The 17,635-nt window shown below is 38.6% G+C and overlaps 2 protein-coding genes across 3 annotated transcripts; one reads left to right on the forward strand and one right to left on the reverse strand.

The window, feature by feature from the left end:
- The first annotated feature begins 4,136 nt into the window (after positions 1 to 4,136).
- eif4g2b (eukaryotic translation initiation factor 4, gamma 2b) lies at positions 4,137 to 13,704 on the forward strand. 2 transcript variants are annotated; one of them, XM_084124868.1, is made up of 21 exons: positions 4,137 to 4,321; positions 4,970 to 5,078; positions 5,732 to 5,797; positions 5,875 to 6,015; positions 6,534 to 6,636; positions 7,324 to 7,455; positions 7,632 to 7,698; positions 7,823 to 7,974; positions 8,096 to 8,206; positions 9,130 to 9,312; positions 9,481 to 9,619; positions 9,707 to 9,870; positions 9,954 to 10,064; positions 10,373 to 10,501; positions 10,635 to 10,739; positions 10,834 to 11,049; positions 11,139 to 11,397; positions 11,618 to 11,822; positions 11,924 to 12,132; positions 12,246 to 12,367; positions 12,456 to 13,704. In XM_084124868.1, the coding sequence occupies exons 8-21, from the start codon at positions 7,891 to 7,893 to the stop codon at positions 12,519 to 12,521; spliced, it is 2,103 nt and encodes a 700-aa protein (XP_083980994.1). In that variant the 5' UTR covers positions 4,137 to 4,321; positions 4,970 to 5,078; positions 5,732 to 5,797; positions 5,875 to 6,015; positions 6,534 to 6,636; positions 7,324 to 7,455; positions 7,632 to 7,698; positions 7,823 to 7,890; the 3' UTR covers positions 12,522 to 13,704. The 2 variants fall into 2 exon arrangements, with proteins under 2 accessions (XP_083980994.1, XP_083980995.1); XM_084124869.1 differs by having other exon boundaries at positions 4,140 to 4,321; positions 9,514 to 9,619.
- On the reverse strand, positions 13,593 to 16,342 carry LOC311089525 (uncharacterized protein; the record flags this gene model as incomplete). Its single annotated transcript, XM_084124250.1, has 8 exons — positions 13,593 to 13,876; positions 13,964 to 14,031; positions 14,133 to 14,231; positions 14,408 to 14,621; positions 14,766 to 14,953; positions 15,039 to 15,239; positions 15,334 to 15,474; positions 16,070 to 16,342. 8 exons carry the CDS (start codon positions 16,340 to 16,342, stop codon positions 13,720 to 13,722), a joined length of 1,341 nt encoding a protein of 446 aa, XP_083980376.1. The 3' UTR covers positions 13,593 to 13,719.
- Between the last annotated feature and the right edge of the window lie 1,293 nt (positions 16,343 to 17,635).

Below are 17,635 nucleotides of genomic sequence, written 5' to 3' on the forward strand. Positions count from 1 at the left end.
ATAATTATCACATATTTCTTACAGAAATGATATGTGTATGTTGCAAACCATTCAATAAGCAAGGGACCAAGTTATTATTCCCACCCATGGCATCTTACAAAACTCCATGTTTAATGTGATGCAAAGACGTAACTGTTGCTCTTGATCCAGCTATTCCATCACAGCACCTCATGTTGTCCATTTCAAGCCTGTGGGCATTTCTGTCCAAGTGCACCTGTTTCTTATCTTCCCTTCCTGGGTTTCAGTCACACTTTGTGATATAAGCTTTCCCTTTTGATTGACACTGCTGGCCTTGTTCTCTTTAGAGGGGCAATTTCTGTCTTGAATCCACTAAACACTCACCTGCTCAAGCCTTAGTTTTCCGATATCCATTTTTTCCTCTTATCTGCAGTCAAAAGAAACTCAAATCCATGGCATTCTCATGCTTGTTAATGTCAAATTCGTTCTCACTTTTATCATTGGAGGAGTAAATTCATGCACCCTCCTTCTTGCCTGTTGCATAGAAGATGGATTTTTTTTTCTGACAGAAAAAACATAAATCATAGTTGTGTCATTTATAAATTGTATTACTAAATACATCCAAATAAATAACTACAATCTTGTATCTATTATATTACATACTTGCTATTACCTTTTAAAATTCATAATGTTGAAAATAAAAAGCTTTAAAGATATTAAATGTGCAGAGATTTGTTTAGTAGTTCAACATGGAGAGCACTTGAATCTTCATTGTAAAGGAATTGAGGAAAGTTGTCATCATGTGGGTTAAAATATGTTCTTCTAGCCTATGGAACTAAACCATCCAAAAAAAAAAACTTTTTGTTACTTGTTACTTTTTGTAAATGATGGACTAACTATTTATATCAATATCCAACACTGTTTTTCTAACTCACAAACAAATGACAAATACACCATCTGTAGATGTTCCTCAGCTGTCTTAAGTTTTGGTTTATCTTTATCCACCGCACTTACTTATACTGCATGCAGCATCATGCAAAAATAAAGGTTTACAGTATGGATGAGACTGTTAATGTGGTATTCGTAGTGACTTATGATAGATTTATTCCTTGTGTTTCCTAGAATGGGCAGTTTGCGTGATCAACAACATTGGCATTATAATATTCAGTGGCACATGCCACTCAGATAGGCTACTGATGTGCCACAAACTGACATGTTTTAAAAAAATGACCGACTGTAAAAAATGATATGATCAATAAGTTATGACCACATATTTTTACATTACTTTAACTCATTAAAATAAGCTGAGTGAGCAGCTTTTTATAGGCCTATATCAGATCATTTTTTAAAGTCAGTTTAATGTAGCCTAATCTAAGTTGAAATTACGTAAACAGCCAAGTTGATTGTACTTAAAAAATATATGTTTAAGTTAACATAAATTTAATTGTGTAATTTACTAAAATAGGCTATTTATTTAGTTTATTTATTATATAATTTATTTTGTGTCACAATTACATCAGTACAGCTGCTAAGCTCACCTGTCAGTCACTACAGCCCCTTTCACACAGAGATTCCGGAAAATACACAGATAAAGTCACACGGGTTTTGACCCGGGTTCGTTTGATTTTGGTTCATTCACACTGCCAGTGATTTTCCGGAATCACAGAGTGCGTTCACACACAACCCGTAAAAATCCTGTAAAGACACGTGACATCGATGTGACTTTAATGTCTCAGCAGTGTCTTAAGTTTGCTTATGAGCTGCGATTTCTCTCTCGAAAAACCACGCTTGTGCATTTTTTCTCTGATTCGATCATAAACTTGCGCACTACGCACCGTTTCACAGCTGGCGAACGATCCCGGCTTCAGCGTCATTATTACGACACGGCATTATTATGGCTTTTGTTCACACAGCGCGCGTTCCGGGACTGAACACGGCAATGTTACTAGGTCCCCAACCCGGCATCGATCCCGGCATCAATCCCGGGTCGTGTTTGCGTTCACACAGAAGGCGCTCTGGCAATTTGCCGGCAATTTCCTGGGTTCAAAGCGCTGTGTGAAAGGGGCTTACTAGAGGTGTTACAACATACGGCAACATGTTCCGCGACACTGAAGCGGAAGTCCCAATTCAAAGGCTGCATCCTTCGAAGGTTGATTGTGTCACCGCTGCGTGACGAAGGCTGTCCCAATTCGAAGGCTCCTTCAAATGCGGCCTCCATTTCACGTAAAATGAAGGATACAACAGATGGATCCTTCGCGGCCTTGCCTACCCCAGAATTCAATGCGTGCCAGTGACGACAGGACTTTTTTGAGAGAAATTAAGGAATTGCACTTTAAACGTAATTATTGGGTTTCAGCTTAATCAATTATCCAATGATACAAATGTAAAAAATTAAGAAAAAGAAACCTTTAAAGTTATTCAAACATTGACTTATCTTACTAAGTTTATACCCTTTATTATATACAGTAAATTGACCGTGGTGAACGTATTTAGACAGTTTGTGAACCCTGTTTTGTTTTCAGACAGTTGAATATAACTTTCAAAAAGTCTAGTAGCCTACAAACGTTACTGCCACTCATCAACGGCAGCTAGGTAGGCTAGACCAATGCTCGGTCCGACCTTCGCGGCCTTCGGGATTCAGCCTCTGAAGTCCGAGTCCTTCGAAGGATGCAGCCTCTGAATTGGGACACAGCGATCGTGTCAGTGTAGGCCTGCTACATGCCACTATATCCACTAGCACATGTCACTTGTTTTAAGTGACACATTCTACTATCCACTGACACATGCCAATTAAACCAGATGTGGCAAAATGTGACAATCATGGGATGCAATGTTAATGTCCACTCCCTGGGGCCGGTTTCACAAAGATAGACTTTGACTATGGCTTAGATATAGTAGATAGTCAGACTTCAGATAGACATCTAAATCAGACCGTTGCACAAAGCACTTAAGACTCTGACTATCTTAAGTAGGACTACACTGCAATGCATTCTGGGTAAAATAAGACACTTTTCAAAACAAAAAAACATGGCGGATCGAGTAAGCGCATTCAACCGCTCAGTGCTGTTTACCCCAGCGGAAAATATGTGTTGGTTGGAGGAGTATAAATGACGGCGTATGTTTTTATGTTTCCATTGTTCGATCGCGCCCGTGCCTCTCTCTCTCTGACACACACACACACACACACACACACACACTTCAGCATTGCAATCTTGACATCGCAGCCTGTTATTATGCAGCATTCACACCAAACGCGAATAGAGCGTCAAATTCGCGTCTAGTTCGACGCTTGAACATTTTGAATCCATTCGCGCGTCCAAGGCGAATAGGACGCGCGTATAAAGCGAGCGTTTGAAGCGAAATAGACGGGCGTTCAGAGCTATGACTCTACTACCCCCAGTTGCGTGAGCGGTGTATTGCATTTCACGCATCGCCCGTGACGCTTGCGTCCACTGCTCAGACTATGAAAGGGAGCGCGTCGATCGTTGCTCGCGTTGACTATGTAACGGAATGTAATAACTGGAAGAAATGTTTAAATTATGAGCCATTTTCCCTTTTCTTTTGGCAGTTTGTAACTGATTGTTACTGCTGGCTGCCAAGGTAACAGAGTCTAAGTTAGCCTGGGGGAAAGGTGTCTAATTTTTTTGGTCTAAATTAAGTCAGTCTTTATTTTTGTGAAACAGTCTAACTTGCATTAGACTAGTCTATGAGCAAATTTTAGACTTGTCTAACACTATAGACCGGTCTAAAATAGCTTTGTGAAACCGGCCCCTGGGGCCGACTGCATTGCTAGACTAGTCTTACAAGTTAGTCATCCGTTTTTTTGTCATCAAACTTTTTTAAGTCAGTTACATAAAAAAAATGTAGATTGGTCTAATTTGATACCTAAAAGTAAGACTGATTACCCCTAACTAACTGCTAGTTGTTCGTACTAGTTCTTAAGACACAGTCTTAACATAATGGCTATGCAACTGGCCCCAGGACTAAACCAATAACCAAAAAATAGTTTTATGGCCAAGACCAATCGTTTTGTTTATAATCAAATCAAACATTCGAAAATGAATTACAATTTAACTGAATATTTAGGAGACCATTCTATAATAGTCTATCTGTAGCCTATGTGGTTAATAACGGAAAAATACTGACAACGAAGTCCTGACGAATACAAATCAAGTTCCTGTGTGACGTCAAGCAGTCAGTCAGGAGGAGGCTCACGCATAGCATTTCTAACCCACAGTGAGCTGCAATCGTGCCTGACCGGTTACCGTCCGAATACTTCCAACACATCTGTTTTTATTTTCATCTTTTTTCTCTCTTTTAGAAGAACGAAACCAAAATCCAAACTGAGGTTGCCTTAGTAAAGGTAGGTTCTTTTGTATAAAACGTAAGATAAAATGGCTGCTCGTGTGAGAGCGTGAACGCAGAAAATGGCGTCGTTATAGAACAAACACCTGAGAGCGTTTCTGTATGTATTACTGTTCATATAAAATATTAAAATACGTGTCAGTCGTTAGACATATTAATATATATGTCTCATTTTGGCTTCTCTCCGTGTCCTGAATCTTGAAAATGCCACGTGACCAAAGATAGCATGCAAGCTAGCCATTACGCCAAATAAATGTTGATATATATGTTTACGTTTTGTTGTTAACGTAAGTGATTCGGTCATATTTCATGCTTTAAAAATAATGAAAACTAAAAGGCGTTCTTTTCATGTTTTCTGTTTTTTCTTTGTTGCATTTGTTACTGTGTTATCAAGCAAAGTGTCTCGCCTATTTTGCTATGAAAGGTGGAAAACCATTTTGTTTCCAACCAAATATTCGTAACGTTACTATAAAATGTTTTCTAACAAACCTCAATTTCTGATGTAAGTTAGGCCTTTTCGTTTTAAGGAAGAGGAAACCAGTAAATGTTTGTGATGTTACAAAATGTGTTTGTAATACGCAATAATTCCTTAACCTGTTAGTTGTGTTTTCTCATGTTTCCTTGACTTTCTTTCTCTCTCATACAGTTCGGATTTCCCCACCCCGCCCTTTGATTATAATTTTTTTGAAGATTCTTCGTTGTCAAGCCGCCAAAGTGGAGAGTGTGATTGCAGAAGGGGGTGCTTCTCGTTTCAGGTGAGAACAAACATCAAGCACTGGCCAGGATTTGGCTACCAGTCTTTCTTAACATCTATAGAAGAAACATAGCTTAGCTATTGCCTAAAAATATGTTTAAATATTTTTTTGTTCAGCAAAATGCTTCATTTTGAAGCACCCTATTTAAATGGGATTTCCCAATGTTGAAGCTTTTCAGGTCAAAATGATATGTATAGGTCTACTCTCAGATTAAACACCCATGAACATTGTTTAATGACTGGCATTTCTCTCTATCGCACACTGGTTCAGTTGCGTTTTAGACCCGAGCATCTGCATTGACGCCGCACCAATCGCCTTGAGCAAGTGGACAGTTCAGTCGATTTAACTTAACTCATGACAGAGGGGTAAAGCATTTGCCTGAATTTTTAAAAGGATGTTTGAATTGAAGATTGAAATAATTGATCAAGATGGGAGAGTCACTCAGATATTGGGGTTCTTACCACGTTAAAGATAAAAAGTCATAAGGTGTATTAACTGGTCCACTAGTTCCTTTGTCTTCTGCTTTGCTATTTAAAATGGTTTCCACACCACAACAAATTGGATAACTGTAAGCCAGTTAAGTATTGGTTTGTGGTGGTTGTTGTGTGAAAAGCATTTTTAAGTCGTTTAATCTAATATTGCTTTTGTTCTAGTGCTTCTTCGGGCGGAGGAGGAGGTAGGGGTGCACCTCAGCACTATCCCAAGACTGTCGGCAACAGGTATGCCGTGCTAAAGTCAAGAACATTCCAGCTTTGTAACATGCTTTAGAGACTCTAATTGCTTTGTTTGTCTTCAGCGAGTACCTGGGGAAAACCCCAGGGCTTAGCGTTCAGAGATGGGTTCCTTCACGAAGCACTAGACGAGATGTCAACTCCTCCAATGTCAACTCCTCCAATGAAAAAGAACATCACGATGGAATATTTAGGAAAGTGAGAGGGTAAGTGTCCTTAAGGAGTGTGAATATTAAATTAAATTTAGTTCACATTTATTTGTATAGCGCTTTTCACAATACTCATCGTTTTCAAAGCAGCTTTACAGAAAATGCATGGTTGATCAATGATCTGTTATTAGAGGTGACTGTGTCCAAGTTATGCATTTCAGAAATGTACTTATACAAATTGTGCAGTTAGCTAATAATGTATTCATTTAAGGCAGAAAAAAATAGCTAATTGAAGCAATGAATACATGTTAACAAATGATAAGTGTATATAGAAAATGTAGCATCAGTGCATGTTGATTCAGAATATTCAATTCAGCAGTGATGAGCTTAAAGAAGCCTCTGTTTTTGAGATCTTTTGTTCGTTGTGCTCTTGGCCTTTTGAGCATGTTTTTGTGGTTGTGTCAGCTGATGCTCTCAAGCTCAGATGAGCACGAATCTTTACATGTGGTAAACTGTGATCTTTGTTTTAACTGGTACAAGATGTTTATTCTTTGCTGTTGCTTTTCTCTTTTTAGCATACTTAATAAGCTGACCCCTGAAAAGTTTGACAAGCTATGCCTTGAGCTTCTCAATGTGGGTGTAGACTCTAAACTTGTCCTCAAAGGAATCATCTTGCTGGTAAGCTGGTATTATAATTTAAAATGGCTCTTTTCTATTTTAATATATTTGAACTGATGGTAATTATTCTTGATAGCAAAGCTGAATTTTTAGCATCATTACTCTAGTCTTCAGTGCCAAATGATTCTTTATAAATACAATGCTTTTTTTTTTTTTTTTTTTTTTTTTATAAATGTAAACCGATATGTTTCTTAATATCTTTGTGGAAACATGACTTAAGGATTCCTTAAAGTTCAAAACAACAGCAGAATAAAGTTTAATTTCTTTCACACAAAAAAATCCTACTGACCTCAAACTTTTTAATGGTAGTGTTGGTTATGGGTTTTGCTCATGTAATCGATTGATTCATTGTGGTGTTAGTTATTATAATACAAATTTCGACTATCATACAACCCTGCTTGGATATTAGTTCTAAGCCTGATTACTTTGCCACTCAAAAAAAAAAAAAAAAAAACAGTTCTCAGGAATGTTTTAATACTGAATCTTACCTTTTAAAGAGCAACAGAGCTTCTTATGCGTTTGAAACTCAAAAACCATCTTGACTAAGTGATTATACACAATGAAATAAAACTATAAATATATAAATAATATATATAAATATAATATAAAATATAAATATAGTTAAACATACCATACAATACTGAAATACCTGTGGTGGCTACATATTAATTATGTTGTTTCCTGTAGATCGTAGACAAAGCCCTAGAAGAGCCCAAATACAGCTCACTCTATGCTCAGCTATGTCTGCGTTTGGCAGAGGATGCACCAAACTTTGATGGCCCAACACCTGAAATCCAGTCATCGCAAAAGCAGAGCACAGTGAGTTCCTAAATGCCATTTATAAATTGAATGCCATATCTGTTTCTTAAGGGTTTGTTGAATCTGAAAGAGCTGTTAATTTCCAAACAAATGATTGGTTACCAAGCTAATTGCCCCTTTAGTTTTATTTTCTCATTGTGCACCATACTCATTTTCATAACTGTATTTCCCTGCAGACTTTCAGAAGACTTCTAATTTCCAAACTTCAAGATGAATTTGAGAACCGCGCCAAAAATGTTGACAGTGAGTCACTTCTCCCCTGCCAAACCCATCCCTCCCCCCCACACACTTTTTGTTTTGTTTTGTTTTATTGCAAGGCATTATGCTCTGTGGCAGGTTTCTAATATTTAAATGTCTCTGCATTAAGTCTATGACAAACAAGACAACCCTCTCACCTCTGAGGAGGAGGAGCAGCGTGCCATTGCCAAGATCAAGATGCTTGGCAATATCAAATTCATCGGAGAACTCGGAAAACTTGACCTCATCCATGAATCTATCCTTCATAAGTGCATCAAAACAGTATGTATCCTACTCAATTTTGCTCAACATATCCCACTCATCATTTAGTTCCACTCCATTTTGTTCTTTGGTTAATGGTGAGTCAGTGATTTTGATGAGTCATTATCTACACTTTCTGTAGCTTTTGGAGAAAAAGAAGAGGGTCCAGCTCAAGGACATGGGAGAGGATCTGGAGTGTCTCTGTCAGATAATGAGGACTGTGGGGCCCAGACTCGACCATGAAAAAGCCAAGGTACCATCTGGCCCAAGAACATTTAAGGGTCACTATTCTTATTCACCATTGGAAAAGGATTGACTGATGAATGGAAACACCAATGTCATGTAACAAGATCATTAAAAATAGTAAAAACTTGAAAGACAAGTAGAAGTGCAAGTTTAAAATACACAATTATATCAGTTAAATGTATTGAAGAAATATGTTTGTGATTGTAAGGGATGAGTTTCAACTAGGGGTGTGCGATATCATGATTTTTGATCATGGATGATTAAAATGTCTTCACAATTTGCTTTTGAAGAAGTATCGTGCATTCTATCAGTTGCAGTTCTGGCGCCTCCGTCTCAACATACTGTACAACACAACGTATATTATACTATGTTATACTGTACGTATACTGAACACAAGAAGATATTTTGAAGAAAGGCACTAACCAAAAAGTTGCTTGTCCCCATTGACTTCCATAGCAGGAAGAAAATATACTATGGAAGTCACTGGGGTACATCAACTGTTTGTTTACAAAATAGGGACATTAGTTTAGCTGTAATGCTCAGTCACTTGCAAAATAGTAAAACCAACATGAAAAAGAATTGTGATAAAATCGTGAATCGTGATTTTCCTGAAAAAAAATCGTGATATGATATTTTTGCCATATGGCCCATCCCTAGTTTCAACCATAAAACAATTGTCACAGGCTCCTGTTCTTTCTAAAATGGACTGATTAATTTCACCTTGTTCCTAAAATTGGTCTGTTTTCTTGAAATTGGCCTTATATTTGAAAGATCCAAACCATGACTGATTGGAATACTGGCATTGTGACTTTTTAGACTTGGACTGAGATTTTATTTTTTCCTAAAGCAGTTTTAAGAGGATGACACAGACATTGAGTAGCAAGATTGTAATTTGTGGGATTACTCCATTTATTGTTGCCTTTCCCACAGTCTTTAATGGATCAGTACTTTGGCCGTATGCTATCCTTAATGAACAACAAGGATTTGCCTGCAAGGATTCGTTTCCTACTGCAGGACACTGTAGAGCTGAGAGAGAACAATTGGGTTCCTCGCAAAGCTTTCATCGACAACGGACCAAAGACGATTAACCAGATTCGTCAAGATGCAGTGAAGGTGAGTCAGTGGTGGTTTTTCTTTCATATTTTACAAAATACTGTCAAATATTATTTTTAGGCTAAGGAGTCATTGACTGCTATTATAAACTGATGTTTTTATATATTATATATTCTGAAGTTTATATAGTGTTGGTTATTAGAAGTTTTTATCTTTCCTTTTGTGAAGGATTTGGGTGTTTTTATTCCACCCATGAACCAGGGAATGAGAATGGACTTCTTCCTAGAAGGCCCCTTCATGCCGAACAGGATGAAACTGGATAGAGAAACTCTCGGGGGATTGGCTGATATGTTTGGTCAGATTCCAGGTGAGTTAAGAACCTGTGAATTGTATTGATCAACTGTCTCTTGATAAATGTGCCATGTCTTCATATTAACTGCATTTATATGTGCAGGTATTGGCATAGGAACTGGTCCAGGTGTGATCCAGGACAGATTTTCCCCCACCCTAGGACGTCATCGTACAAATCCTCTTTTCAATGGCCACGGTGGACATATGACCTCCCAACCACAGTCACAGTTTGACTTGGGTATGAAGCCTTTCATCAAGTCTAACCAGGTAAGCATAAACATTTTTTCAGCAATAATTTGCCTTTTTCAAAGCAGTTTATGAGATTGTTTATGAGAACTGTATATCCTTAGGGACAGAATCAACATTTTCACAATCAAAACCAGAACCATTCGAACCAGCAGCAAGCTCAATCTAAAGACATGCCTCCACGCTTCAAGAAGGGGCAGCTCAATGCAGATGAGGTAAACCAGAGACACTAAATACTGAGTAAAACCAAACTTCTTGCACCCTGTGATTATAAAAAGACGCGTTATTCTGAGGGACTCAACTGGATGGCAGTTTTCTTTCTTTCTTTCTTTGTCTATTCTGTTTCTTCCTTTTCTTTATCTCCTCCTTTTGCTTCTCTCCTATCCCTCATTCTTGAACTCCTACCCAGTCCACTGACTGCGATTATGAGATATGAGGGTGTGAATTGGTACAATAGCCTTAAACATTTTAATCTTTGTAATTAACCTAACAATGTTTGTTTTTCCGTGATCCATTCTTACAGATCAGCCTTAGACCTGCTCAGTCCTTCCTTTTGAATAAAAACCAAGTGCCAAAACTGCAGCCCCAGATTCCCACCATGATTCCTCCCAGTGCTCAGCCTCCACGGACACAGACTCCACCACTTGGACAGGTATAAATCTCTCTAAGCTTTGCTGAACTCTCTTTTTTTACAACTAATTACATATGGGAGCAATTCATTGCCATTTATGGGTTTTAATCTTATCTTGCCAGTGTGTTGCTCATCTTTCATGTGTTCTTTTTAGCCTCCTCAACTTGGTCTGAAATCCAACCCGCCTCTGATCCAGGAGAAACCTCAGAAGACTACTAAGAAACCAGCACCTACTAAGGAAGAACTGCTGAAAATGACTGTGGGTATCTTTGTTTGTTGTACTATTATGTTCAAAGCATTTATCACCAATTGTTGGAGATTTTCTAATGGTTCACTGATTTTGTTTACAACAGGAGAACATTGTTACGGAGTATCTGAACAGCAAGAACATGGAGGATGCTGTCATTGGTGTGAGAGAGATGAAAGCTCCCAAACATTTTCTGCCAGAGATGTTGAGTAAGATCATCCTCTGTTCTCTGGAGAGAACTGATGAAGACCGAGAACAAGCTAGCACTCTTATCAATACACTGCGTACTGAGGGCTTCATCACTGGGGAAAACTTCATGTGTGTAAGTTATCTTGCTTTTTTTTCTTTTCTTTTCTTAGGTTTGCATTTAGCATTTCACTGCTAATTACAATAATTGTACTTTATCATCAGGCTCTGCTGAATGTCTTGGATCAGTGCCCTAAGATTGAGGTGGACATTCCTCTGGTAAAGTCATACCTAGCCCAGTTTGCAGCCCGAGCTGTCATCGCTGAGCTGGTCAGTGTGGCAGAACTGGCTCATCCACTGGAGAATGGCAACCACTTTCCTCTTTTCCTGCTCTGCCTGCAGCAAGCTTCCAAGCTCAAGGACCGCGAGTGGCTCACAGATCTCTTTCAGCAGAGCAAGGTCAACATGCAGAAGATGCTTCCTGGTAAGTCTCCTCCTACACTTATAGGTTTTTATTATACAACTCTGAAATACTTGACTTTGATTGGTCAGTCACTGCATTTGATTTGATTTTTACAAATTTTAAAGCAGTGAAAATTGTTTTTTGCTATATCAAGTCCTCTCTAAAAGATTTTTTTTTTATTATTATTTGTTAGATATTTTGATATTAAATAGGATTGATTTAGTGGATTTTTGTTTCTCAGAAATCGACCAGAATAAGGACCGTATGCTGGAGGTTCTTGAGGGCAAAGGTCTGAGTTTCCTCTTCCCCTTGCTAAAACTGGAGAAGGAACTGCTGAAACAAATCAAGGCAGACCCCTCCCCTCAGACCATCTACAAGTGGATCAAAGACAATATTTCTCTCAAACTCCACACAGACAAGGGCTTCGTCAACATACTTATGACCAGGTACAGCCCACTTTATCTTCACATCTACAAATGCAGATATATGCAACTCAGATTTTATTAATGTTGTAGTTTACAAGCCTTGCTGTTTTTCCATTTAACAGCTTCCTGCAGTACTTCTTTGCTGAGCTTGGTGTGACCGAAGGTGACGAGCAACTTTCCTCACCTACTAAAGAGCAGCTGGACCAGGAGAAGCAACTATTACTCGCCTTCAAGCCAGTCATGCAGAAGTTCCTCCACGATCACACTGACCTGCAGGTCAGTGCCCTGTACGCCCTGCAGGTGCACTGCAATTCCAACGCTTTCCCAAAAGGTACCAAAACTACTGCGATTTGTAAGATTCTGTCCCTGTTGAGATCAATAAAACATGACTTTCTTATTTGAGGAATGAGGCTCTTATTTTATCTTTTTTTTATTGCAATTTAGGTATGTTGCTTCGCTACTTTGTCCACTTTTATGACCTGGAGATCATTGAGGAGGAAGCTTTCATTGCATGGAAAGAAGATGTTTCCCAAGAATTTCCTGGAAAAGGAAAAGCCTTATTCCAGGTGTTTATTTAACTACTGCAAACACAAATCTCTCTCTCTCTCTCGCTCTCGTACAAGCATGTACATTTACAAATCTTTTTCTTTTCAGGTGAACCAGTGGCTGACTTGGCTTGAGACGGCTGAGGAAGAGGAGTCAGAGGAGGAAGCCGACTGAGGAGGGACTAATTCTCATAGTACATTAATTTCCTGCTACATGACTTGCTGTCTTCTCTTTGGTTCCCACACTCTTTGCAGTAGCTCACACTCAGACAGCTTTATTACACTGCTGCTAGGCTCATGAATTAAACGAAAGGCATAGTAATACCAATATCATAATGTCTTGGTTTGCTTGTATCCTAACCAATGTCTGGCTTGTTGTGGGTTTTTTTAGATGATAGATCAACCACTATGCTTTTTCAGTGGAAAAAATGTTAGTCAAATTTTCCTGGTTTAATCTGTTTTTGTTTCACAAGACAAAGGACAGAAAACCTTTCGATGTCTCTGCGAAAGTTAAGCAGTCACTATATAGAACCAATGATTTGTTTGCAGTCTGTCTGGGGGATTGGTTAACATTAATCATGAGATGCTAGTTGAAAGGCCTTCATAGGTTACGCTGTAGACACTTTTGGTGTTATTCTGGGTCGGTTGCAATATCCTTCAACCCTCTTGCATGATTTAAACATCTAAAACTGTAATCACTGTAACTTGTTAGCAGTTTCCACTTCTACCTCCTGAATAAGCGTTATTTAGTACAGGCTTCTGATATGTCTAAAGTTTTAGTCTTGAATTAAGATCCAGAACAACTGCATAGTCATTCAGTTTTGCACAACACACTACCTAATATTTCAGCTTGCAGTAGTTTAAGTATTTTTCATTGAAGATTCCGATATCAAGCTACTAGTGTCAACTTAATGCCTCTGCTGCCCCAGCCTTACTTAATGTTGTCTGCAGTGTGGTCTGACAAGGTAACCGAGATGTGTTCTCTGTCTGAAGGCTGTAGTAATGTTGCCCTTCAGGTCCAAATGATCTGCTGCAAATTATTCCAATCGTAACCCTCAAACTGGTGGATTATTTTAACCTGCCTTTTAATTGATCATTAAACGTAAATGAAAACCCTTAATGCCCATTAAAGGGGAAAGGCTTTTGCCCTTGTCAATAAGGGGTTCTCAAACAACCTTTTATTGACAGGTGTTTAATTGTATTTGACAGTTAATCTTGTTGTACTTACATTTGCCAGCATGTTAACTGATCCAATTGTCAAGTGAAATGGCTTATGATCATGTCATTATAAGGCTGTTTAGTGCTGGATTCACCACTATTGCTGAATTTACAATAAAGGAAAAACTTGATCAGCTCAAGTGTTTTAAGTGCAATTATTCCTCATCAGTGGGGATCCAGAAATATTCCACTTTCCTGTTTCTCCTCGAAAATCCAGAATCGTGGGAGTCTGCCATTGGTGACAGCTCACTGAAGTGTGATGGGCCAGTGTCTCTTCCAACTCGAGGTGCTGCCACCCTGTACATTGTTCTGCTGAAGGGATAAGACAAATTAAGTCAAGACTTTTTTTTTTTTTTTTGTCTTTAGCAATGGTAAAAATAAAATTAAAAAAAGACCTACCTCCCTGACCTCCTCTCTGAATCCTCACTGTTGAGGTCAGGTGTGGAGATATACACAGGGTCTCCTTCCTGTTGGGGGCATATTGGTGAATGCTGTCATTTAATAAAATAAAAAAAAACACAAATGTTTATTATTATTTTATTAATAATGTGCTGAAAAGAAAAACTACCGTGAAGTTCCTTGGTGTGCCGTCTTGATTTTTTAGGATCTTAACCCTCTGGTCGCTTTCAGTCATACACAGGAAGTAGCTCTTAATATTAGCTTGACACTGAAGTGAGACGTGAATGTGTTATTAGTGCCGTCAAAGAACATTCTAAAGAGTAATTTGATGAGTAAGACAAGTAAAAAAATATATAAAATAAGATGTAAGTAAAATTCTGTTTACTTGTATATAATGATAAACACGAAAGGAACTGGATTGACCCTACAATCAGGAGGACTTACGGCTTTGGTCTGCCTCAGGGACTTCAGCTCTTCCTGGGCTCTGATGACTTCTGCCAGGGCCTGGTGTTTCTCTCTCCAGCTGAGACACTCCCTGGTGCGATCCTGCCTCTCCTGCTCAACTAAATGTCTTTCCTGCTCCGCTTCCTGCAGGGCTTTATTGGCCCTCTCACTCTGCTCTTCAGCAACCAGAGCTCTGCGTCTGGAGTTCACCTCCCTACAGAGGAGACGGACAGCATCATGAGCCATTCCTATTTAGCTTTTATTGCATTATAATGGCCTGAATTCTGGCATGCCAGCCAGGATCTTTTGCTTAAATTACAAAAAGATAAATGGCACTGCTGAATGCTCTTGAGCTTACTTTTCCCTTATCTTCACATTCTCCTCAGTCAGTTCTTTCAGTTTGTGTCGTAAAGTGTTCCTCTCATCTTCCAGTATTCTGTTCTCCTCCAGGAAAGTCTGATTTTCTCCTGACGCCCTGTCTAGTTTAAGCTTGGTCTCAAAGTAATTCTTTTCAGCCTGTGCTAAAAGTAGCTGGACATCTTTGTGCTATGGATGACAGTATGCAAATTAGTTTAATTTCAGTAGAGTTATTTTGCATCCTGTGTATATTTTCATGATATTGCATGTGTACCTCTTTCTTCAGCAGCTGTAGTTCTTCGCCCAGCCGAGTTTTGTCAGCTAGTGTAAGATCTTTTTCTTGCCTGCTCTCTAGTGCTCGGGTCTCTGCCAGTGCCCTGCCCTTGTCCGCCTCTGCTCGAGCTCTATCAGCATCCTCAGCTGCCCTGGACAACAGTGTCGCCCTCTGCTGGCTGAGATAGAGCTTCTGTTTCAGCTAATTATAACAAAGGAAATAAAACTTTTATTATTATTTTTGTTACAAGGTTATTACTTGTTCTTCTATATTTCAAGATGTTTAATGTGCACACCTCTTTAACTTGGGCCTGGAGTTCCTGGTTGAGATTCCGCAGGTTTCTCATGGTGAGCTCACTCTCAGTTCTCATCATGATCCTTTCCATGTGAATTTCGTTAGACAGATACTTGTTCTCCTTTTTCAGGTCCTCACATTCCTGAACACAGATAAAGTGACAATGAGGGTCACGGCATCCAAGACACAAAGTATTGATGGAGAATGTTTCAAATACTTTGTATCTTTTTAACTCTTATTATAACTAATTTAACAGCTTTTGCTGCTTAAAATGTCTGTGGACACTACATACAAACAACATAGACACAAAAACACACACACACACATATATATATATATATATATATATATATATATATATATACATATATGTATATATATATATATACATGCACACGTCTTTACTTTTTTAAGTGAATTTTATGTTGTTTACTCTGTATTAAAGGAAAATGTGTGTGTGTGTGTATATATATATATATATATAATTAAGTCATTGTAATTATATGTGTATATAATACATAATACAATAATATAATACAAGTACATTTTACTGGCATTGAAGATGACTTAATTACAAGCTAATTTTCACATGTACGTCATTCACAATGTTCTGAAACATGAGGCAGAATAAGTGAAAAAGTCAATCCTCAAATACAGAATTCTATTGATTCAGTATAAATACACCCTAATGTTCAGAATGTGCCCTCTGGATGTTGCTCCATCATGTCAGCACTTACCTTCCTCTTCCTCACTAGTTCTCCCTGCAGGTGGTTGATCTGCAGGAAGGATCCGCTGGCGCTCAGAGCACTGACGGGTCGGACTGCGCGTACAGGTCTTCGAGGAGGGTGTGTGGGTTTTGAAACTCCTTTAATCTCCTCAATGCTTTCGAATCGTCCCCCCATGTTGTTGCTGCTGTGAGAAAGGGACTTAAAAATCCCGCTGTCTGAAGCATAGGTCTTCATTGAAGTCAGATTCTGGAGCTGTCCATGAGAGGTGGCCCTTAGGGTCATCGTTCTGACTGGACGCTGAAACCAGTTTCAAACTTCAACTTTTTAGCAGTTTTTAATAAAATAAAAAAAGCAGTGTTGTTGTTTTTTTGGTTTGTTTTGCTCTTGTCGACCCAGAGTACCTGTAGAAGTGCATGCAGCGGGAACTAAGGAGACTCACCAACATGCAGCCTAGTTCAATTATTTATAAGGAAATGTTATACCACCACAGAGGGAGCAGAAACTCTATGCTACCACAAGGATTGTAACACAGCTCTCCTCTTCCTTGACTAATTGCACCATAGTGCCTCTCAACATCCTGAAATAAGCTGGTTAGGGTTCACAGCATATTGGTAATGATGCCAGGACTGAAGACTGACTAGATTTTTTTTTTAATTTTCTGATGCAAATGTGAATGGTGTTTAGCAGACAAATTTCGCTACCAAGATGCTATGGTGTCTGGGTGGTTCCTCAAAAGTGTTGATCATTACAAATGGCTCACCCTACATAAGTCTCTTGGCAATTTCCCATTTTATTGTCCACCAAAGCAAAAATCTTGAGCCTGGTGGTCACTTGGAAAAATAATAGCACTCCATAAAATAAACCACACAATTTGAGTTATCATTCTTGTTTGAACTACAATCAGTGCTGGACACATTGCTTGCCAAAGTTCAAGGTTATTTACAAGCACCACTATTTAATAGACTGCATTATTACACTGGTTTCTGAAATACTTGATTCTGATTGGTCAATCGCATATATCTAATATTGTTTTTAAAATTAGATTATTTTTAGTTAGATTCATAAAAAAAATAAAAAAAATTAAAGTATAAAATCAAATCAATATTTTATGTCCATGTTTTTATTTATTTTGCGATTAGGCTCATTATCACACCTTCAGGGTGATCATTGTTAAATTACAAGCAACTCTCTAAAAGTGATTAGCATGCTAAAATGGATATATAGCATACAAATGACTGAATTAAAGGTGGGGTATGTGATTCTCTTTTTTGTCCATTTTTTCAAAATCACTTGAAATCCTATTCCTAACCCACTTACAGCCACTGAGTTAGAAGCACTGAAATGAAAATTAAGCAATTTAATCATCTGTAGAACGGGCAGGACTGGAAAAACTCCAGCCAATCATTTTCAAGACCACCTAGAATCATTGGACAGTAAGTTTGTCAATCAAACGGTCGTACCATGCCCCCCTCCCCCCATCATGTCCATGTTCTTCGAATGGGTGGAGTCAGGGCCAGCGTTGGAGGAAAGAAGGTAGGACCATTTGAGTTGTGTATTTTCAAAATCTGCTGGCCG

The sequence above is a fragment of the Abramis brama genome (genome assembly GCF_963993115.1).
Source record: "Abramis brama genome assembly, chromosome: 9".
Classification (NCBI taxonomy): domain Eukaryota; kingdom Metazoa; phylum Chordata; class Actinopteri; order Cypriniformes; family Leuciscidae; genus Abramis; species Abramis brama.